The 23,857-nt window shown below is 36.6% G+C and overlaps 3 protein-coding genes across 5 annotated transcripts in view; all 3 read right to left on the bottom strand.

Annotated features, from left to right (window-relative positions):
* The window catches only part of LOC121725789 (RNA-binding protein Musashi homolog Rbp6-like), a 102,228-nt gene extending 95,719 nt beyond the window's left edge, over window positions 1–6,509 (bottom strand). The window contains exon 1 of the mRNA XM_042112909.1: window positions 6,360–6,509. Within this exon, the coding sequence (XP_041968843.1) occupies window positions 6,360–6,427 (68 nt within the window). The 5' untranslated portion in view covers window positions 6,428–6,509. The remainder of the gene's footprint in view (window positions 1–6,359) is intronic.
* Window positions 6,510–15,953: 9,444 nt separating this feature from the next.
* LOC121740542 lies at window positions 15,954–18,883 on the bottom strand. The gene is made up of 6 exons (XM_042133281.1): window positions 18,807–18,883; window positions 18,586–18,694; window positions 17,823–17,954; window positions 17,087–17,193; window positions 16,560–16,650; window positions 15,954–16,313 (listed from the first exon to the last, which is right to left on the bottom strand). The coding sequence occupies exons 2-6, from the start codon at window positions 18,641–18,643 to the stop codon at window positions 16,225–16,227; spliced, it is 477 nt and encodes a 158-aa protein (XP_041989215.1). The 5' UTR covers window positions 18,644–18,694; window positions 18,807–18,883; the 3' UTR covers window positions 15,954–16,224.
* A 3,536-nt stretch (window positions 18,884–22,419) lies between these two features.
* LOC121740340 (bromodomain and WD repeat-containing protein 1) overlaps window positions 22,420–23,857 on the bottom strand; it is a 43,540-nt gene continuing 42,102 nt past the window's right edge. For all 3 annotated transcript variants that reach the window (XM_042133011.1, XM_042133013.1, XM_042133012.1), the window contains one exon: window positions 22,420–23,206. In XM_042133011.1, the coding sequence (XP_041988945.1) occupies window positions 23,094–23,206 (113 nt within the window). In that variant the 3' untranslated portion in view covers window positions 22,420–23,093. The remainder of the gene's footprint in view (window positions 23,207–23,857) is intronic.

Here is a 23,857-nt window from a genome sequence, read left to right as displayed (position 1 = left end):
GTGCCTTTTACACAGTTTTAGGTAGCAACTCCAATTTTATGAGCGTCCATAGAGTAAAAATATCGGGCATTATTTATACCTAAACAATGCTGGCGTAGCCCAGGTGGAGAGGCTAGCGCGGTCTACGGATGTGGATCCGTGTGGCGCATAAATGGCTGAACGGTACGAGTTAAAACTCCGGTCCAAAATATGTCCAGGAGCTCGAGTTGGCGCTACTGGAGGAGTAGGAGAATATCCCACAGGAAATGATTGACAATCAAAATGCAAGCATGGAATGGCGTATCCAGGCCCTCTTGAGATCCATAGAAGGCATTACACGCTTTTAACATGGCATTGCTTTAATAAAAATGGAGAGTTTAACTTAAAAACTTGCTACTGAGATTTTCTTAATTTTTGATTTTTGCCGATTTTTTTCTATTTTCCACGTTTTTATGCCCTAAATTTATATAAAATCCATTTTTTAATAATCAATTAGTAAATAAATAAATATATACTTATATAAAAAACAGTGAACAATTTTCAAAAAAATTGAAAATTTTGTTATGTTCCTCTAATTTTGCCGGTGTGTATATATGAGCTTCAAAGTAATAACATCTAATCAACTTCATAAAATCCCAGTAGATAGAAAAATTTATGATAATTTCTGCTAGCATACATTTTAGCTGTTTTTCAAATTGCGCATAAGTTGACAGCTTGTAGTGTTTAATGATAAAACTCTACAAATCTGCCAACGTGATTTTAAGCCGTATCGTTCGTCTCTGATCCTAAAACCTTAAGTTGTATGGTACATCAACGCTCGCAGATATAATGGTGGTGCATTTACGTCGAGTTGTAAATGTGGAAACAGGCTTTCGCTGCGTCCGCGCCGCGCTGCGCACTTAGTGCGCCTTTTTCTTTTACTACAACTTTTATATTACTCTCGTATACAAAATGTGTCTGGCGCGACTTTAAACAGAGTTTATTTTAAAGCTATGCATAAAATTATGTACATTTAAGTTTACGCGGGTCTTAATATATTATAAATGCAAATGTGTGTCTGATCTGTCTTTCCGTCCGTTGTCGCCTCTTCATGGTCAAACCGCTGAGCCGATTTTATAAAAATTTGGTGGGAATATACTTTGAGTCCCGGAAAAGGAGAAAGGATACTTTTATCCCGAAAAAATGTACGATTTTCGCGTGATAACGAATTTCAGCGCAACTAGTCATCTAGCGCATTTCATATTTTGCTGCGACGAAGTCAGCAGTTACCTAGGTAGAGACAGAGAAGAAGAGATGCATTTTCCGTATGTATCCTTCCTTCCTAGTCGTATCCTCATGGCTGAGGGACGTGACCACCAAAATTTGCTTTCTTGGATAGGGCTCTCCACTTATCTCTATTTTTGGCCTCTGTAAGTATACGTATACTCGCAAATATAACGTAGAAAATGTTTGTGATATAATAACACGAGGACCAGACATTTTTCATTTTACGTAATGACAGTTTGTGGTAACGACGCTGAGGGTGCACAATAGTTGGGATGATGAATGGATCCGCGTACAACTAACAAGCACGGGAATATTTTAACGTGCTCTAATATTAAAAATATGAAAGTGTAGCCAACAGTCCGTCTGTTACCAGCTCTTCAAACTTAAACCGCTCGACCGATTTCGATTAAAATGGGTATGAAGATTTTTTTTAAGGCAGGTCGTAATAGCGAGCTAACGTCACTCCGTGTCACTCCTTCCCACTAGAGTACTATCCCCAACCCAATGCTGCTCATAAATTGAACGATATGGTTGGGGTTGGTGCCACGAATTTCCTTTGTAAGTATTAATAGCGACCAAGGTGCCTGCTCCTGCTCTGTAGTAGAGCAGGACAGTCGAGGAGAAGTGTATAAAGATACTTTCGACAGCAATTCAACAGGTGACAATTATACAATATATTTGACAACAGATACAATACAATTAACGCCTGTAATTGCGTTGCTGTCGAAAGATGCAAAATCATCCAACAAGAGAATACAGGATAGCATTTATGGCTTCAAAATATATTGTTCATGTAAACGAATTGCTGCTCAAAATAAAGTCGCGGGGAGCGTAGCATAATATTTAATTATTTAATCGTCAAACATTTTTTAATATCACGCCAAAGTAGGCTCGTAAGTGGTAAACATTGTGTTAAGCGGCTACCATTAGTCTCGCGATTACTCCGAAGTGCATTGTTTGACGGGAAACACTCCAACTACCTGCACCTACCTGCAGGTAAACACACCTTCAGCAAATCGTAAATTACGGTTATAATTTAATTAATTCGTTACCTCGTAACCCATTTCGGTTGCGGTTGCAAAGGTGCAAATCGTGTTTCTCATTTCTACGTTCTCGTAACCGAGACCTTAGGAAAATACAAGATGGATGCAAATTCATGTTGAGTCCGTAACGGTAAAATAATTTGATTTATTAGAAATATGTAAGTCAAACAAAAGTTAACCACGAAAGTATGCAGTATTTCCATAAGCTTCACTCGCGGACAGCCGCGTATTTTTCGGAAACAAAAGAATGTTGTTAATCTTGTGTAAGTCGCGATACAACTTTTATAAGCGTTACTTCCTGTGCTTACAAGGAAAACATTACAAAAAGCTCAACTCTTTTAAGATTTTACTATTCTTGGTACTAGGCAAAATATTACATGATGTTCACGAACTAAGGATGTTTTAAAACAGAAATAAAATTGTACTCCAGCGATCCAAGTACTTAAAAAAACGGACACTTAATTCTTCCTAGTTCCTATAATCATATACGCCGAACTATCGTCCAAGGCCTGTAGACAAGTGGCAAAGCGCTAACGCTAACGCTAGCGCTACAAAATTTATGCGATTTGACATAAGTCATCGCTTCGTTACCGAATACTAATGTCAAATCCATACATTTTGTAGCGCTAGCGTTAGCGTTAGCGTTTTGCCACTTGTCTACTTATATTCAATCTTCAGCGCTGTCATGCATGTCGAGACCATACATCAGATCCAATCAAGAGTAGGTATGATGGTCCTGATTGGACGATATGCAGTATGGCTTTAAGGATATTTGGTAAGTCCTAACCGTGTAACAATAAATATAGATACCCAATGTCAAATCAGAGTTTTAAACCGTGTTTGCTGTGCCAAATTATGAACTTAAAAAATAATTGTATGGGATCCTTCAGTCGTAGCAATTAACATTATCGTTGCTGAGAGTTATTCCATTTTTGGTTTGGAACTCTGTTGTCGAATCAGTGCGACTTGGACAAAGGCTCTGATAAGACTGCAAACCGAGGTTGTGCGGTTAAAATGCAGCTGCGGAGGCATGCCAATAACCACAGTATCTTATTTTCGATTAGTTTTGAGCGCATAACTATGAAATATGAATCGGGAGTGCGCCATTAAATCGGGTATAAATAGATGTTTATCACATGGAGCTGATCAAAGGATGCTGTCTTTGCCAAGAACAGCATTGCGTCACGAGGACTATCGCTTTATCTACATCTGACCCACATATTATGCTATAACTCTAATTACAAGATAATCGTAAATATATTTTATGTTAGATGTTGCCCGAAACTTCATCGCGCTGAAATTTGTTCATGGCACTGTTACCCGGCGATAGAAACTATCCTATGTCCCTTTCGGACTCAGAATATGACTATACCAAATGTACTCTACAATTCTGTAGAGATCGAAAATATTTATCTTCATTTTCTAATCAGTTCTTTTTTAACTAACCCTTGATATTATGATTATTATTACCTTTAAGCCATTTTAAAAAATTTTAATGACGGGAGAGGTTTACGGTTCCACAGAAATTAATATAATTTGGTACACTTGTATCGTACATATATGCAACATCAAATTAAAAAATATATAGTTAAAAGAGTATTAAAGTATAATCTTGTCCTCAAAGGGCCTATACCTTTTGATCTGCCTCGTCTTTAATAAGTTACCTTTTCCTTCTTATTTAATCAAACCTTTATATTTTTATAACTTGTTTTTGATGAAAAGAATTGATTACATTAGGATTTAAGAGAGATTTAACCGCTTCTAGGAACTCGTAAGTTTTCATAAATTTACTTTACGTGCTTGGCCATTTCTCTCATATTAATTAAGTTTGTAATTACTCAGAGTACTACGTGGTACTACGGTTCTCAAACAGTCTTGGTAATAAAAGATCTATTATATAATTAAGAAGCATTATTTTTATTAATTATTAAGCATTATAAGTTATTGCTGATGTATTATTTATAATTTATCTTATATATCATTGTGCATAGAAATACTTGTTATATTAGATGAATCTTACATCACAATATAAGTATTTAATTGTTATTACTGGTTTTCTGATTTGTTCTTCGGTTGAGAAACATCCATCACGTAAGTAGGTACTATCAGAGAAGTTGATTCCTAGGCGGATGGGGAATCTACGTAGTTTGGTCGCGTTACGTCAAACCCAGCCGATAGATCACAGCTAATATCCGACCAAATTACGTTGGTCTGTCAACTGCCTAGGAATCAATTTCCTCGAAGGTACATAGAACAAATTTTCTAAGCATTAATTCAGTGTTTTAGCATGTTAAGAAGTAGGTAGTAAGTAATTATAATTAATTTTCTTATGTATTATAAGGCAAAACGTTAGAAGTTATATTTTAAAAATATTCTTGTTTTAACTACCTCTGTAAACAATACTCTACGTACAAGGTACAGCTTACAAGATGTAAGTTACTCACGGAGGCACAAAAAACAATGACTGAGCAAGATTCAAGCCTTACCCAGCCTATAACTAGAGTACAAGCAAAATACTTAAGTGTACCTACAAATACTGAGACTCTACAAATACTGCCAATTCATGGTATTTTGATGAACTTAGTTATGAAATACTCTTTAGATTTTTTATGATTTGCATGATAATAATCATTAATGTAACTTGTCTTATTTGCGTCACCTTGATTATGGGCCTGTTTCACCACTTCCTGATAAAATGTCGGATAGACTATCCAGAACTTATTTGACAGATTCTGCATACTCTATCTGTCAAGTTAAGTGGTGGATAGCCTATCCGGCACTTATCAGGAAGTGGTGAAACAGCCTCTTAATGTGATGAAAAACATTATAAAATATGGCAAACCCTGCATAGTTATTAATTACAATGTTCAGTTTTAACAAGCATTTAATTATTTTCATTGAATAGTAAGTGGTATTCATCTAGTCACGGTTGACAGGACCACAACAGGACAGTCTATGTACAAACAAAACTTGAATTACAAGTTGACTCTACATATTTTGTAGAGTTTACGACTTTTAATGCTACACCGATATTTTACTAACATTAGCATTATTTTTTAACATTGTATACCGTGGAGTGTGGGACTGTATTGTATAGCCCCTAACTTGCAGCTCGACATCTGTCCGTATGTTTAACCACCTGTCGTTCTTATTAGTTAACGAAAAAGTTCTAACAATAATACCAATTTTTTATCCAGGTGTGAATTGTTATAACCTGGTGTAATTGAATTTGATTTAGTGAAATCTAATAGTTTCTAATATAGTATTGATAATAATTAATTTATAAACACTAATTTTATCTTACAGCCCATATAATATGTAGAGAAGTTAAGTAGAGCTTAAGATAAATCAGAGTTTAATCACATCATGTCCATGATGTCCTTTATGTAATTAAATCAATCGAACAATTCTGTACGGCATTGAGTTTGATTATTAACAGTAATGTTGCACATCGTAAACAAAAAGGTGAACCTGAACAATGGCCCGCTCTACAGAGTACGTCAGGAAATTATTGACCCCCGAGACCTTGAAAGCGCGAAATAACAACTTTCGTAGCGAATTACGTTCACAACAGATTTAAGGTTTAGCCGGGCGAGGTGAGGAGGGTTTCCGAGAAGTCAGCACCCGATCTATGGCGGCATGCAAAGGGCTCCAGTCCCGACCTACGGGAGCGAGGCTCTCCTGCTCTATTTGTTGCTTCGGTGCAGTCGGGTCGCAAGGGCGGCGGCCGACACGTCGGGCGGCCCCGGGTCGGCCGCGAGCCGGCAAATAAATACGAAATCACGCGTGAAGAGGGCGACACGTATCTTCTTTTGTTTACAAAAAGCCGGTCCTGCTCTCCGGCAGCCTCCGGCACGCCGACACAGAGTCGTCGAGTGAACGGAATCGAGTCACGTCGTATCTCGAGCCGCAGGACGTCGACTCGTCCCAGAACACTCGACGCATAAAAAATGGAGCATTTGTATCGACGTTTGCTTCGGTCGCGCTGACTCGAGACGGTCGCACCACTGAACCGTCGAAACACTGGGGCACTCACTGCACACTAGCACGAGGTAATGGGGGCTCGCTCACCTGAGCCTAACGGGCGGTGGGATGTTGAAAGCCGGGAACAATTTCGCGTTGGGACTCTCGAACAGCATTGCGATTGTTTTTATTCACCGCGCGTGCATCGTGCACCCGTCCGACTAGTTCGACGGCCGGCCGTACACTGACTGTTTCCCTCCCTCCCTGTGACGTCACTCGCCGCTGTCAATCGACGTTCCTCTCGCACGCTGTAGGAACGAGCGAGACGCACACACAAGACCGCAGTCCGTGCCGTGTCGACGCGTTTTGTCTCGAGTTCAGCCCCTCTTTTATGTTGTATGGTTTCGCGTTGCGCCTACCGTTTGACTGAACACTTATTGTGGGTCGATTTTAAACTATAATATTATTTGAATTCAATCCGGATTGACTTCGGAATGCCAATATCGCTTCGATAACACCTTCATTCATTTATTTCAAGCAAAATCATATTTATGCATTTTTTTCATGAAATAACAAAAATGTAGAGTTTCGGAACTCTACAATTTTCAAAGTCAAAGTTTTTGTAAATATCAAATATATAGCGTCTGTACACTACGTAAAAAAATAATAAATAGAAATAAATTTAAAAACCTCATTTTTATTACGCTCTAACATTAAATATCTAACATTAAATATCCATTAATAAGTAATGATAATAATAATTTGAATATAAACAAGTACAAGATTTTGATAAGTACAGATATTATTTTATGTCATGACTCATAAAATAATTTATAAATATTGTAACTACTCATAATTGTATGTACAATGTATGTACATAAAAATTTTTAGGTAAGTATTAAGTAATAAATAATAATAATAATTAATAATTATTCATTGTACCCATTTCTTTAGCTAATCTGCTCATTTACCACCTTTTATTATGAAAGAAACATGTTTTTGAAAATATAGAGTCGATGTGCCATGAACGGTGATACTTGATAGAGTGGAAATTAAATAATTATCCTACTATTGAATATAAATTATTGTTAGTAACTTTTATTACGGTTTGACATCAAAAGTATAAAATGTTAGTAATGAGATAAAATGTGCTGTTTAATTACTTATTAATTTAATTATGCACATCTTTCGAGCCTGATTTTTAGGGTTCCGTACCCAAAGGGTGAAAACGGGACCCTATTCATGAGACTTCGATGTCTGTCTGTCTGTCTGTCTGTCTGTCTCCTGGCTGTAACTCAAGAACCGCTATAGCTATAGCTAGACTACTAAAATTTTCACTGATTGTGTATATTCGTTGCCGCTATAACAACAAATACTAAAAATAAAATAAAGTTAATATTTAAGGAGGGCTCCCATACAAGAAAAGTTATTTTTTGGCCTTTTTTGCTCGTAATCAATAATAGTAACAGTTAGGCACTTGAAATTTTCACAAAATCTTTAATTATTAACTTTAAATATATTAACTTAATGTAATATTTAAGGGGGGCTCCCATACAAAAACACAATTTTTTGTCTACTTTCACTCCATACCGGTACGGAAACCTTCGTGCGGGCGTCCGACTCGTACTCGGCCGATTTTTTTAATAACATGTAACTTAGTGATAACTGATAACTGAAAATACTTTAGGGTGTGTATAGGACCCCTTTTTTTTACATGGGGAAATGCGTTACGCATCCCCGGCGGATTGGGGACATCGGCCGGGGTATGTGGGGCTCTCCGAGGAACTACCCACTAAAACCCCATGGTGCTCCACTCACCGCTTAGGCAAAGTTACGGGCACGATCAACCCACCGCGTATAGACTTCACTGAGAAAGTAGCAGCGCTCAAAGAGCTCTACTTTTTATCACCTTTGTATTTGGGAAAATTAATGATGCTCGGACGCTTGCCCATACAAATCACATAAAAAAATTTGCTCTTTCAGCGCTGCTACTTTCACAGTGAACTCCATATAAGGAATACATGCACACCTTAAAGTATTATCACTTAGTTTTATTACACCCTGTATAGTGTATAATTTTATTATTATTAAGTACCAATTTAAAACCTTTTTAAAATTTAAAAGAAATGTATGTCTTATAATACTTACTGTCTTATAAAACAATCTTTTTGTATTTTCAGTGTATTTGGAATTCCTAAATTTCATACAGTATTTGTGTTTTATTACTGGTATTTTCACAAATATATACATGAGCGTATATTATCTAGTACTTTTATCTATAAAAATTAAAAATTAAGAAAACGGATTTACAATATTTTTAAAAACTAAAAATTATTAATTTTTTATTCTTTATAAACACCTAGCTTAAGAAAAATCTGAAATGCCCCCCCCTGGCCCAGAACCTGGGTAATTTTCCCCCCCTGGCACCAGAACCTGAGTAATTTGCCCAACCCCCCCCCCCCCCCCCTGGCCCAGAACCTGGGTACGCCTATGAATATATAATCTATATTATAAATCTATGGGCTTAAAGGCGATCATAATATAGTAGGGATATCAAAAAATATTTTATTCCTTCGATTTCGGAGTACTCATAGTCATACAGATTATTTCTATTTTTTGTTGCAATCCCGCTGATAGCAATAAGCCCAAATAGGAAAGTTTAAGCTCTACTTGTATTTTTGTTGGTGACCCACAAACCGACAAAGGGTTTTGTAGACAAGTGCAGTAATAAAAGAGATTGCACGTTCACCAAGCACGAACTAATGTTTTGTAACGAAATGTTTTATTGTGACGATCTGTGCTCAGCTTTGTGGGAAATAGTCAAAAAATATACCAAGTTTTTCCACAAGTTATGAAAATACGCTACTTAAGCTGGAACCATATCGGGAATCTAGATGGCCGGAGAAAAATAAAACACTGAAAACAGAATACCTAATTATGTGCTAGATACTAATTATGGATAGACAGATTACTAAGATTAGTAATAGTTCTGAATTATGTGTTCAAAGTTTCAAACAAAAGCCATCAATTAGTAATTTACGGGTCACAACTCACAGCACACATATCAACTTGGAATCGGATCGGCACCGCATCGCTTCTAGCCGTTCAATATCAATGTTTGTATGAAACTCCCTACTGCAAAGCACACTAAGCTGAAGGTACCTAACGTAATCGCCTCGCCTCGGACCGAACCGGGATGCGACGCGTGGTTAACTAGCAGTCCCCGCACTTACGGCTATTCGTCAACGCGCTTACGTCCCTCCGTCCACCCTTGCTTAAAACTGATCTCGGGCCAGCGGTGGCGAGCCGTAAGCGCGGCGTCGCCTAGCCGTAGCCGAGTTGACGTACAGGAGCTACTGATACGCTTTGGTTAAGTGCATACGTTTGGTTGACGCCTGGTTGACGGCGGCGAGGCGAAAGGTGATACGGTGACGATCTCTTTCCGAGTTGATATATATGCTGTGACCCTAAATTAGACTCATGGTTTGGGCTATATGTGTACATTGGCTGTTAAAACGAGCAAATCAACTGTTCAACTAAAATATTCAATTTTTAATTTCGTAAAACTTAGAAAGCGAATAAAATAATTCAAACCTTCAAGTATATTTGGTTCGATGTTTTTTTACCTGTAACTTTCAATGACGCAAGAATCATTTGCCGGCACTCCGAGGAAACACCGGGCAGCTACTGCAGTTTGCTCAACCTAGAAGAAAACCTTTCGGATTTAAAGCTGCACCTCAATTCTCCAATTCCATCTAATATTGATGCAGCTTATTTTTTCAATGCAGACAAGGCGCGATTGCAGCCAGAAATTTTTGGGGATGTACACGAGATTTTAGGGGGATTAAGTGTGGGAGAGGGGTCAAGGAGTACTAGGCGCAAAACCTAATTATCGTTATATAAAATTAAATTAAGAAATTTAAAGAAAGCCCCCGCCAAACAACTTTAAAAAGTAATGAAATAATATTAACTGTCTTTAAGTTCAAATAATTCCTAACTTGTGTAAAGTAATATTTTAGTCCATAATTGTTGTCAAGGTGTGTCGGGGGACTGCCAAGTAAACTACAACCTACAACCGCCAAGTCGCTGATTATCTCGATTCAGTTCGCTGTGAATTGATCCTTAAACTTGTTATGTGAAATCAAACATCTAAACATTAGCGGTCCCCCGACACCTTAACAACAATTAAGGACTAAAATATTACTTTACACAAGTTAGAAATTATTTTAACTTAAAGACAGTTAATATTATTTCATTACTTTTGAAAGCTGTTTGGCGGGTTTTTTTTTTAATTTCTTAATTTAATTTTATTTCATAGTTTTTAAACTTGTGTTGTGTGTTTAAATAGTGCGGAATAATTCCTATCAACAGAATCATATTGTCATGATTACCGTATTCTGTCAATGTCCTTTTCGATGAGGCCGTTAATATGAGCCCAAGCATGAAACCTCCACTTTGGGTTCATACGAAGCTCGGTTCCTATAGAATCCAGGTGATGCTGCAGGAGCAGTATGTAAATATTTACTGTTTATCTACTTTTTACTGGTTGTCGCAATTAAAATGAGCCCAAACACGTAACCTCTGCTCTAAGTTGGCGAGGAGTTGGATATCCTATAAAATCCTATTGATTACTGTAGCACCAGGTCAACTTTCCATTATTATGTGTATGTACGTATATTGTATATTCACAAATGTCACGAACTAGAATGAAAACCCATCAAACGACTACGTTGCTAACGGCCTTTCATGAACCAGATAAACCCTGATTGTTCAACACTGAACAGGCTAATGATGATGAATTTTAGCTAAGAACACTCTCGATCATGTCAGCTTTCAAACAAAAAAAACTAGATCAAAATCGGTCCACCCGCTTGGATGCTACGATGCCACGGACAGATACACACACACACAAACAGACAGACAGACACGTCAAACTTATAACACCCCACTTTTTTTGTCGGGGGTTAAAAACTTATAACAACCCTCTTTTTTGTCGGGGGTTAAAAAGAATCACATACTTAGTAATTAGTAATTACTTACCTAGATTTTGCGGGCTCGTGTTCCCTAGGACCTTCTCGGTGCAGCTTTGATATAAAACTAACTACAAAATAATAAAGTCATGAAATTATAAACCATCAAAACGCCTATCGAAAACGTCGTTTGACTTTTATTTAATGAGAATACTATTTGCTGTTTACATTAATGGAATAGCTGAACCGAAGCTATAATAAAATTGAAGGAGCAGAATCGGTGTTCCGAGATTAGGTAATATTGAACAACAATATAATTTCTCAGTTCGCAGAGCATGATAGTGAAATAAAAAAAAAGAAAACCGATTACTGATGTAATTGGTATTGACTTGTTTCGCCCGCGGCTCCGCCCGGGTGGATACACAATTTCTCTTAGACAATGTACTTTGTTCAGGAAAGACTACAAATGATCTTAATGAGACTTAAGTAGTCGATTTCTTAACGTCATTGGCTGAACTGATTTTGATGGGTATGAAGATAGTTTGAGTTCCGGAAAAAGGATGTATATTATTACTTTTTATCTCATAAATTAGGTACAGACATAGATTTGACCACTGGGAAGAAGACTCTACCACGAGAAATAGTCGTTTTCTTTTCAGAGAATTTCTTTTACCCCGCACGAAATCGCGGGCAACTTCTAGATTATAAAATTTATAAAAGTGTGTCACAAGTTTATTCATTGTCTCTAAACTATTCAGTGGTAAGAAAACAAAAGGCTTTATAATGGAGGCGAGACAAAAGGGGGACCCCTTCCTGGTTGGCTCACTTTAATACACCGCCAAGATATAATGAAATAATAAACACTTTGCACTGCGAGTTGCAACAGTTAGCTATAATATATCTACAGTCTACACTTTCTGTTTTTGTACTTACATTTAGCCTTAGCTGAAAATAATAAAACATCGTTAGTCTAGTTATTGTTAAAGATAATATTATATTTACTTTTGAGATAAAAAGCCGGTGCGTAGAACGCGTTTCATGCGTTCATGCGTAGAGAAGAAAATAGTGGGAAAAATTTGTTCAACTACCTGTACTTAAATATTAAAGGCAACATGAAGTAATATTAATATATCATTATAAAATTATAAACATTACAAATCATAATATATTTAAGGGGGGCTCCCTTAAATATATTATGATTTGTTATGTTTTTAGTATTTGTTGTTATAGCGGCAACAGAAATACGTAATCTGTGAAAATTTCAACTCTCTAGCTATCACCGTTCTTTAGATACAACCTGGAGACAGACAGACGGATAGACAGAAATCGAAGTCTAGTAACAGAGTCCCGTTTTTACTCTTTGGGTACGGAACCCTAAAGAGACTGGGCAGTTCTGGAAATATTAGGTCCTTACATAAAATACTTAGGCGTTTTGTTGTACAGGCCACTTTGATCTCAAATATCTCCTCTTTGGTTAAGAACTCCAAATTCATATAAGTATATTCATTTATTTGGTTCCAACGTTTTCGTTCTGGAAATTTTGACCTTCAGAACAAGCCCCGTGAACGACCCGAGACCAAAATGAATAATGAAGAATTAATTATGAATAATGGCTGTTGTGGAAGCGGATCCATCGCAAACCACTTCAGAGTTAGCAGCAGGCTTCGGTGTAAGTGATAAAACTGCTTTAATCCACTTGAAGCAAATTGGGAAGATAAAAAAACTTGAAAGGGTACCTCATGAATTGAGTGAAGCAAACCGGAAAACACGCGTCGACTGCTGCGGTAGGTACATTGCTCAACCGACACAATAATGAAGGATTTTAAATCGGATCATTACTTGTGATGAAAAATGGATCCTTTACGATAATCGGAAGCAAGTCGGAATCGTTCGTCGCAATGGCTATCCCCTGCAGAATCAGCCAAATCCTGCCCTAAGCGAAAATTAACTCAGAAAAAGTTACTTGTGAGTGTTTGGTGGACTAGTGCCGGTGTCGTTCACTACAGCTTTCTAAAATCTGGCCAAACGGCAGATATCTATTGTCAGCAACTGCAAACCATGATGGAAGAACTCTGAACTAGCTACTAAACAACCAAGGCTGGTCAACCGCTCTAAGCCACTGCTGCTTCAGGACAACTCTAGACCACACACTGCACAACAGACGGCCGCTGGAGGAGCTGCAATTGGAATGTCTGCGACATCCACCGTACTCCCCGGACCTTGCTCCAACAGATTACCATTTTTTTTTTCGGAATTTAGATTAATTTATTGACTCTAGAATTATGATTTAAGTAATAGGCAAATAAACAAACAAAGTACTAGGAAGTAATCTCGATCATATACCTTATTCCTTAATTTGATATGAGTTTCATAATTATAAATTATTATCATTCAAAACAAGCTCGCAAAAGTTACGTGACTACAGCGACCACATAATTTTTAAGGAATATCTTATCTTATATTTTCTTTGTTTTGAAGCAACGAGGGTTTGAGTCCCCTGTACTGATGCTGGAAAGACTCTGAGCGTTGGAGTTATGTCTATTGTGGCGTTGGTGCAGCTAAAACGTGTAACTACAAGTCGTCGCGTTTGGAAGATAGGTGCAGTTTTATTACCCGCTCGTGAAACTAGCAAAATCGTGTGACACACACGTTATGCCTATTAACTTTTTTAAATTAAGGTATAACATTATTTTATTTTAGGAATTAGATAGCCCAGTTAATCTAGATTATTTTGATGTATCACACTCTATGCTAATGAATAGAATACAAAAGTTATTAAAGCTTTTCGTAAGCGCGAACAGAGTGTGACACGCGGAGAACACCGATTTTGCCCCCGATTTCGACATTGAATTAACCATTAAACAAAAACTATAAATAATTATAGATGTTTTTTATTGAAATCAGATACTTAAATAAATGAGGAATAACGTGTGGTTGGTCCTAAGGCTGTATGTTCATTAGGGTTGTAGTAAAGAGCGTGTGACCACATTTTGAGGGGCCTCGGAGAATTACTCTCTAGCGCATTAAACTGGTTAATTTCTATTTGAAAAAGATAGAGGAGGTTTTCATCTTAAATACATTCCTTTTCTTAATGCTCTAAGTCAGATAGTTTAGAATATGGAGTGTAGATGGCCATCTACCCTCCATAGTTTCTTATGAACTATTGGCACAGAATATAATAAAAATTTAATATATTCTGTGCCAATAGATGAAAACCTCCTCTATCTTTTTCAAATAGAAATTAACCTGTTTAATGCGCTAGATTTTTCACAAAAAGTTATTTATTAACCGATTTCGTGCGGATGTCGCCGCAGCGGCACCATGGGTATTTTTCTGTATTGCGTGTGACGCCCGAGAGGAGATAATATGTTTACCTGTATATGTTACATTTTTCAGAGGTTTCCCCTCAATGAAAGTGGCTTTATTTGTCACGTGTCTTACGTGTACAGTGTTAGTTTTAGGATATTGCATAAAAACTTACACTGCAGGAGTCTTAAACATTTTCAAAGCGCTAGGCGCCTCAGAGGATCCACGAAATATTTTGTTAGCAACCAGACGCAAAATATTGCAAAAAATTACACCGCACTGAATCGGTTAAAAACTAGATGACGCCCGCATCTCCGTTGCACCAAAACTCGTTTATCGCGCTGGAACCGTACATTTTCCTGGGACAAAAAGTATCCTATGTCCCGGGACTCAAGGTATCTTCATACCAAATTTCAGCAGAATCGGTTCAACGGTTTGGGCGTGAAGACGTAACAGACAGACAGACACACTTTCGCATTTATAATATTAGTATGGATATGGAAGTATGGATTCACTAGATATATTTTTTTCCTTACAATTTGGTTTTTCTGTATTTAATACCACGAAATTTATAACATACTAGCTGTCCCGGCAAACGTTTTTTTGCAGTATAAAGTATTTCTAGGTAATTTCTAGTGTAGACAATAAATAACTGACTTATTGTAAGTGTGTAAGGATGTGGTATATGCGTGAAATAGCCATGGAGCGCTGTGAACGATGAGGGAATATAAAAATAATAAGCGCCAAACATTATTATTTTTAGTTAAGTATTTTTTCCTTAAGTTACATATCACTAATTAATTACGACAGGTAGGGGCTTGTTTCACCACTTACTGATAAGTGTCAAGGTAAGCAGGTAAAAATGGGACCCTATTACTAAGACTTCGTTGTCTGTCCGTCTGACTATCTCCAGGCTGTAACTCAAGAAGGGTTATTACCCTTATAATATAATAATAAGGGTAATAATAAGGGTATAAATAAAGCTAGAGTTGAAATTTTCACAGATCATGTATATATGTTGCCGCTATAACAACAAATACTAAAAACAAAATAAAATTAATATTTAAGGGGGGCTCCCATACAACAAACGTGATTTTTTCGGCCTTTTTTGCTGTATATCAATAATAGCAAAAGATAAGCACTTGAATTTTTCACAAAGTCCTTTGTTATAAGTGTACTTGAAGAATAATATTAAAATAAAATAAAAATTTAAGGGGGGCTCGCATACAAAAAACACAATTTTTGGCCTATTTTTGTTCTATAACAGTACGAAACCCTTCGTGCGCGAGTCCGACTCGCACTTGGCCGATTTTTTATTATTATTTATTATTCTGTCACAGAAACCTTTTCTATGGTAATCATGCTGCGAGTGTAGGTGATCTAGTCCTAAATTAAGAGATGTCTAAGTTAAAAAAAATGAAAGTAATTATTGTTACGTAGGTATTAATTTATTAGGATGTACCACAAATGTTTTTACTGTTACAAGTTTACAACACGTATGTTTCATACACAATGATATTGTACTATCCCATTGGAATTTTTATATTTTTCCATATTGCTTGATTGCATTATAAAAAACCACCAATACTACTACATGACCACACCACGTAGGTATTTAATTTTAGTACTAATTTAGTATATTAGCTATTTATTGAGTAAGTCTTGACGAGTCAGATTAATCTTGAGAAGTCAAATGTCTATCGTCCGCAGCCACCTTTAGCGCAGGCCGAGCGCTTGGGCGGACGGTAGGATGACGTAGAAGCCCCACCAGCTAGCGGTAAATATCCTTAAAAGAAAAAATATCATTTAAATTAAAAAAAAGTATGAACTTGCTTTAAGTTACTTTGTTATATTATATAAAATGTAAAGAGTAAAGAATATAATATTATGTTTATTGCACCAAAAAAAAGTGCTGGATTGAAAAAGTTGAACTTAGCGCGCGAAAAATGTACGGTTTCCGCAGAATTTTCTTTTATTATAATTATGTCTTTTACTATTGTATAGAAACTAGAAAGTAATTATAAAATTATACCGTCATCCACAGCTGAACCAAGAGTTGTTCCTCCATTTTCATGTAACTTCTTTAACTTTTCAGCAATCTCAGCTCTCTTCTTTTCTTCTTTCTGTAATTTTATATTTTATTTGTAATGTAATGTTGAAACCAATTTTTTTTTAACCTCTTGAACCCCACAGACACCATATCAAACCACCCGTAAAAATACCTCTGTGTACCACCAGCTCTATATCGAGCCACCTGACTGCACTCGACCTCACTCAGTTTTTGATCTTATTTTAGTGTGTATAAGATTTAATTTCGTTTGTTCAATGCATTATTATTAAGAGTATGAAGTTGGCTACAAAAAGTAGTATGCACTAAATTTGTTGCTGATTGGTGCAATGTTGTAAAATAAAAATAAAAAATTGAATAATTTTATTGGTGCCATAGAACTCGGGCATTGCAACTCAATAGAATTTTGACATCCCGGCATTCGAGGTTAAATCATAGTTTAGTGCACAGAGATAAAGCCCTAGAACCACTACAATTATTTATTTTCTAACCTCCTTCTGTGCTTCTAAAGCTCTCCTCGAGGCCTCCTCCAAAAGTTTCTGTTGTTGCTCTCTTGCACGTTGAATAGCTTCCATACGAGCTAGGGCCTTATCCGGGTCTGAAATAAGCAATTACCTAAATTACTATAAATATCATTAACCTATTTCATTTCAAACATAACTAGCTATTTGACCGAGCTTTGCTCGGTATTCGATGAAAATGACATTTTCTAATAATGATTCCTAGCTAGATCGATTTATCGCCCCCGAAACCGATTCCGAGATTCCAATTATATATATATATACAAGAATTGCTCGTTTAAAGATGAATGTAGAATGTAGAATGACATTTACAAATTATTTATTTATTTTGTGCTTAAAGTTGCTATTTTGTACCAGTAATTCATTAAATGATCCTAATATCAATCGCTTCAACTCCCAAGCGGCCACATGTGGCAGCCGTGGGAACAATAGATTTCCAAGAATCCGCGTACAAAGGATTAATTAATGTGTTGGTTAATTTTAATCAAATTGACAGGAAAATAAATACAAATTCTAGTAAGTAAATTAGAACAAAACACAAACAACAAATTTCCAAACTTTTGTCTAAATATTGCATCACTGAAATGTTACCCATGAGCCTAACTTTTGCAATAACATAACACTTACATCACTCTACACTTGAAACCTTTGAGGTAAATTTGGCAGTAATAATTTTCTATAGCTTGGAAAACCAAAAACTTCGAACCTTTGTGATATTCAGCATCTTCTCTAGCTTGTTTCCACTGTTCATACTTTGGTCGAAGCTTATGCGCCAAATATACGAGAGCTGCACCAGCCCCAATCAAGTACCAACCATAATCAGCAAGGAACTGTAGCACTGTAATAAGAATAGATACAAATCTTATAATATTATAAAGCGGAAGAAGAAGTTTATTTGTTTGAACTAGGGTTGCCATCACTCAAATTGCCTTCGCCGGTCAGGCAGGACAAAATTCCCAGACATTTCGCTGAAATGTAGTTATTTCCCCAGACACCTCTTAAACAGTATTTACGATATTGTCTTCCTAATTTTTGCTTTTCCAACAAGAATTTTTAAAAATCTGAGTAACTCAAGTCTGTGCAGGAATAAAAACTCGCTAAGCATACACACGATGTGTATGCTAAGCGAGTTTTTATCTTTCGTTTATTGCTGCATGACTTAAAAGTTAATTTCTCTCATCAAATCTGTCTGGAAAGTCTGGATTTCAACCGGACACCCTTCAAACTCGGACAAATCCGGGGAAATCCAGACGGATGGCAACCCTAGTTTGAACATGCTAATCTCAGGAACTACTAGTTATAATGTGAGACAAAATATGTTCTCATTACAAAATAGGCACATTTTAGTGAAGTGTACAGAGTCAAACCAGCAAAATATAATGTTTTTTTAGGAAAGACTTACCTCCTGAGTCTTAAATATTTATGGGTAAAAGTTTGGTAGGGTATAAAACAAATTTATAAAAACTTACCAAGCACAATAGGATTGTAAGTTGCAGTGTTTTCCTGCTGTTCAAATTTCGAATCCATTTTATACTAGAATGATCTACAGTAATTTCTGTAATATCAGTTTGGAACTTCCTGCCAAAAAGATTAGAATTTGAAATAATATTAAGTTTACAAAAAGTAATTATTAAAATTAGATAAAAATTTATTTACTAAATATATAGTACAATAAACTTATTTACCGTACCTAACAGTAGTTTTTTAACTCTCAATAGATTTGAATAAAGTTTTTATCCTTCACTTAAAAATAAAATCTAAGTAATAACAATGACGTGTTTATGTTGTAGTTTTGACAAGATGTCTTCTTCTTCTTCTTTTTTTTCTTCTTATTATGGCACTTCGGCTATGGCCATGGCGGATGGCCAGTATGAAGTAATTATAAATGGGAAAACAGTATTGTTGTTTGTTGCATATGTTACGCTCAAAGACAGAAAACGCTCAGTGAGCGAAAAAATGGCTCACAACGCGTTGTGGTAATAGTGAAACGGCCACGACGCGTTCTGGTAATCACAGAAATACCACAAAGCAAAATTCGTGTCGTGGCTGACGTGTTATTCGACCACAACGCGTTGTGGTAATCGAGTAAAACCATGACGCGTTCTGAGCATTTAAAAACAGCCACGACGCGAATTCGTGTTGTGGCCCTAATGAAAACGGCCACGACGCGTTCTGAAACCAGGCCGTGTTTCGCAGGAGTAATTTTATAGCGCATAACTATGTGCGCAATACACAAGAGCACTCTGGTTTTAATGAAACCAGGCCAGTTACGCAGGGGTAATTTTATAGTGCTTTAGTGTGTGCGCAATACACAAGAGCACGTTAGGCAGGAGTAGTTTTATAGTGCCCAAGTGTGTGCGCAATATACAAGAGCGCTCTAGTTTCAAAGAAACTAGGCCAGTTACGCAGGAGTAATTTTATAGTAGATACGTGGGAGAGCCATGCTTCGGCACGAATGGGCCGGCTCGACCGGAGAAATACCACGTTCTCACAGAAAACCGGCGTGAAACAGCGCTTGCACTGTGTTTCGCCGAGTGAGTGAGTTTACCGGAGGCCCAATCCCCTACCCTATTCCCTTCCCTACCCTCCCCTATTCCCTTCCCCTCCCATTCCTACCCTCCCCTATTACCCTATTTAGTGTTAAAAGGCCGGCAACGCACCTGCAGCTCTTGTGATCCTGCGAGTGTCCATGGGCGACGGAAGTTGCTTTCCATCAGGTGACCCGTTTGCTCGTTTGCCTCTTTATTTCATAAAAAGCAATTAAAAAAAAATTAAAAAAAAATAGTGCCCAAGTGTGTGCGCAATACACAAGAGCACGTTATGCAGGAGTAATTTTAAAATACCCAAGTGTGTGCGCAATATACAAGAGCATCATAAAACTACTCCTGCGTAACGTGCTCTTGTGTATTGCGCACACACTTGGGCACTATAAAATTACCCCTGCGTAACTGGCCTAGTTTCACTGAAGCCAGAGTGCTCTTGTGTATTGCGCACACACTTGAGCGCTATAAAATTACTCCTGCGTAACACGGCCTGGTTTCAGAACGCGTCGTGGCCGTTTTTATTAGGGCCACAACACGAATTCGCGTCGTGGCTGTTTTTAAATGCTCAGAACGCGTCATGGTTTTACTCGATTACCACAACGCATTGTAGTCGAATAGCACGTCAGCCACGACACGAATTTCGCTTTGTGGTATTTCTGTGATTACCAGAACGCGTCGTGGCCGTTTCACTATTACCACAACGCGTTGTGAGCCATTTTTTCGCTCACTGAGCGTTTTCGGTCTTTGAGCGTAACACATACAATTTTCAGCATCGTTTCTTTATATCGTCAGGTCAAAAGTCTAGTCAAAGTCGAAGTAAAAAGTCAATACAGTGAACTGTCAAGGAGTCAAGTCGGTCGATTCAGTAAAGTGCATAGAGGAAAATCTACAAATATATACTAGTAATCTGTGGAGGAAAATAATACACGTAAAGTGGTAGACGCTCGTGAACGTTGTGGTTCTGGTCATGGGGCGTGGTGGCACCGTGCGTGTTTGTGTCAGAAACAGACAGAAAACGAAAGGATGATGCACCGAGCAGCCGATGGCGTTATCACTAATTTTCAGTCGAAGCGTCGCGAATACAAAATACGGAAACTCGCGTCGACGCGCGGTTTCACTCTTCGAATATTTTCAAAGATTTTTTTTTCCATAATATTTTTATAGCAGAAATTTGTACTTAAAAGAACAAATTAATGAATATGCATTGGCGAAAAAAATTACGCGTCGATTCGACTCTGCCTATAATTGTTTATCAGAAGTTACCTGCCCTGTTTAGAAATAATACTATATTTTATTTTATAAAAATTATTTATTCATTTGGCATGTTCATTCGTAATTTCATATGTACATAAACACCACAAACTTACATCTTATAACAATAGTTATGTCCCACATAATGTATAAACACAGCTGCAAACTTGAAAATTCGTTTATTTAAATGGTACATATTAATTCAAACATTTTTACATTTTATTACACAGTTTACTTATTCGAGAAGTAACAGTTTCTTTCGAAAATTTCGAAATTTTATTCACAAATTCAATCACATGATAGTATGTTTAATTATATAATATATATGTATATAGTATTTACATTACAAGATTTACGAATTAGCATACTCAAATTCAAATACAAATAATGATAATACGTTACGGTTAACACAAATGTATTTAATTGGACCACTTCTAAGTAACTAGAAACTTAAATGGCAACACAGAACATTTAGAGAACTCAAAAAAACAATACCATAGGATCAGGCCACAATACTGCGTTGCGGCGTCGTAGTTCAAAAACAACATCGCATAGAAATGCGATGTTGATAAAAATTTCCACGTTACGTTCTACGGCGTCACGTCGCAGATTTTTACAATGCAACGCCGCATCGCAGCGTTGTAGCCTTGCCCATACAAACTTATATAATATATTATGTAAATAATGTCTTTGTTTGTGAGACAATCCGATTATTGTTATAAAAAACGTCTTATTGGCCTTAAATTTTCAGTATAGGATTATTTTACATATTTTACCTGTATTTGTTCTTAAGTACTAAAATAGTACACGTTATTCTTGATAAAATAGCTTTGTTGCGGGATGTATAATATAGAACTTAGATATTTTATTATGCACAATGACAAACAATTAAGCATTGGGATTTAGGACTGTACGATAGCACTGTTCTTTCTTTATCACACTTAAGCTTTCTGATTTCTGAACATATAATGTTATAGGATGTATAAGTATGTAGATACATTACATAGAACACGCGAGTAGCGACTAAGTAACACTTAACTTAGCTGAGCTGTTAAGTACTGAAAGTTCCAGTAAGTACTATACTGGCTTTGAATTTAACGAGATAAGCACAACAGATGCCTATAATATGGTTGCTTCACAATTGGAGATCAAATGCAGTAGTAAATTGCTAAAATAATGTAAAACATTATTAATGCAGAGTGAATGAGCATCAAAATATTATTATCAATACTTACATCAACTAAAATTAAACTAAATTAAGCTAATACAAAGTTAACAGGTACTTTAGATAACAGTCTGTCGGGACAAGTAACTTTGTCCGACACAAGTCCTTTACTTCAAATTGCTCTATATTATAATATTTTATACAGGGCTACATACAGGGTGTAAAACTGTAAACTTACCGAACTTCCAAAAAAATAATGCGTTAAAAATCATTTAAGTAAACATCTTTTTTCTGTCATCAAATATTTCAAAATACTATAGTCGTCTTTTATTAATATTTTGTGCGTTATAATAATTATTATAGAAACTTAAACAAGTCTAAGTTTAATCCTGACAAGTTCTGATTTCAATAGTCGAGACGTTCTTATCTAAAGAATATTATGAAATGAAATTTAAAGAATAAATAAATCATTAGCATAATCATTATTCAGTCTAGATTCAGAATAGGTATAGGCGAAGACTACATGGAATTAAAAAAATAATTTGTTTAATATTAAACCAACACACTCTTTGTAGCTTTTCTATTTCCAAAAACAAGTTAATCGAAGTATGTAGTTATATCCATGTGCAAGTTACAATTTTCATTCAAGCACGCGTTTCTGTGCTTAACAAATTAATAATAATACAGTACATATCCAGGGCCGCAAGTTTTGTTACCTACTGTATCAAACCATCACTAACCAGCGAGCATATAACTGTGATAGAAGTGTAATATACTTCCGAACTACAACAAGTTTTACTACTGATAATAAAAAAAAACAAATCACGCTCAGGCTGATACAGAGACTATCAGTTTACCGCACAATAGAATCGGCCAATCAGAACACAGTTAGATTTACAGTTTTAGCGGAATTTGTTTTGACATTACTAACATTCGAGTCTACAGTCGTCATAGGTGGCAGTGAGCAGATAGGAGACAGACGGCGGGGCGCACGGGGCGGTGGGCGGAGTGTGGGCGGTCAGTCGCGGAGCAGGCCGCGCGCCTTGGCGGTCAGCTTGCGTACGCGGCCGCGCGACGATATCGACACCGGCGCCTGGCCGGACGCACCCGAACCCGAGCCGTCCGTGCCCGCTGAAACACATGGCTTCAATTTAATGAAGAGTTTGACAGATGTTTGGGGTGTCAAAATTTTAAACTAATTACATTTAAGTAATTGACGTTCGTCTTTGAGTGCGGCAGTTAGTGTTACATAATAATCGGCCAAGTGAAATCAATCGCTTGAAGGGTTCCGTACCGTTATAGAGGAAATATATACAATCAATTTTATGTATTTTAATTGATTGTACTGTCGGTTCTTGGTGAAAATTTATTTTAACCCTAGAGAGGGCGCGTGTCGAGCATTTTGCCGCTCCTTTTCTTTAGTTATTTTTAGTAGGAATTAAGCAATACCATTAATTTATTTTGACACGATTTAAATAATACACAAATAACAATTGATAATTCACCATATTTATTAAAATCTGTTTTAAGGACTTTGGCTTACAAAACATTTTAGAAAACTTCATATTTTTACTGACTTTTTTACTTTGTCCTAAATAATACCCAGTAATACTGAAAAATTTAAGAAAAAATGATAAAAATTATATGTTTTCCTTATCTGCAGGATATGTTTTATCTGAACAGTCTTCACAAAAGTATAAGCAATGTTCATTGCACAGCAACTTTGGCCATCTGGCAACACCCTTTTTAGTGCTCATATTTTCAAAGATTATATTTTATTTT

Source organism: Aricia agestis, chromosome 3 (genome assembly GCF_905147365.1).
Source record: "Aricia agestis chromosome 3, ilAriAges1.1, whole genome shotgun sequence".
Taxonomy (NCBI): domain Eukaryota; kingdom Metazoa; phylum Arthropoda; class Insecta; order Lepidoptera; family Lycaenidae; genus Aricia; species Aricia agestis.
This window is presented reverse-complemented; position numbering and strand designations above follow the sequence as displayed.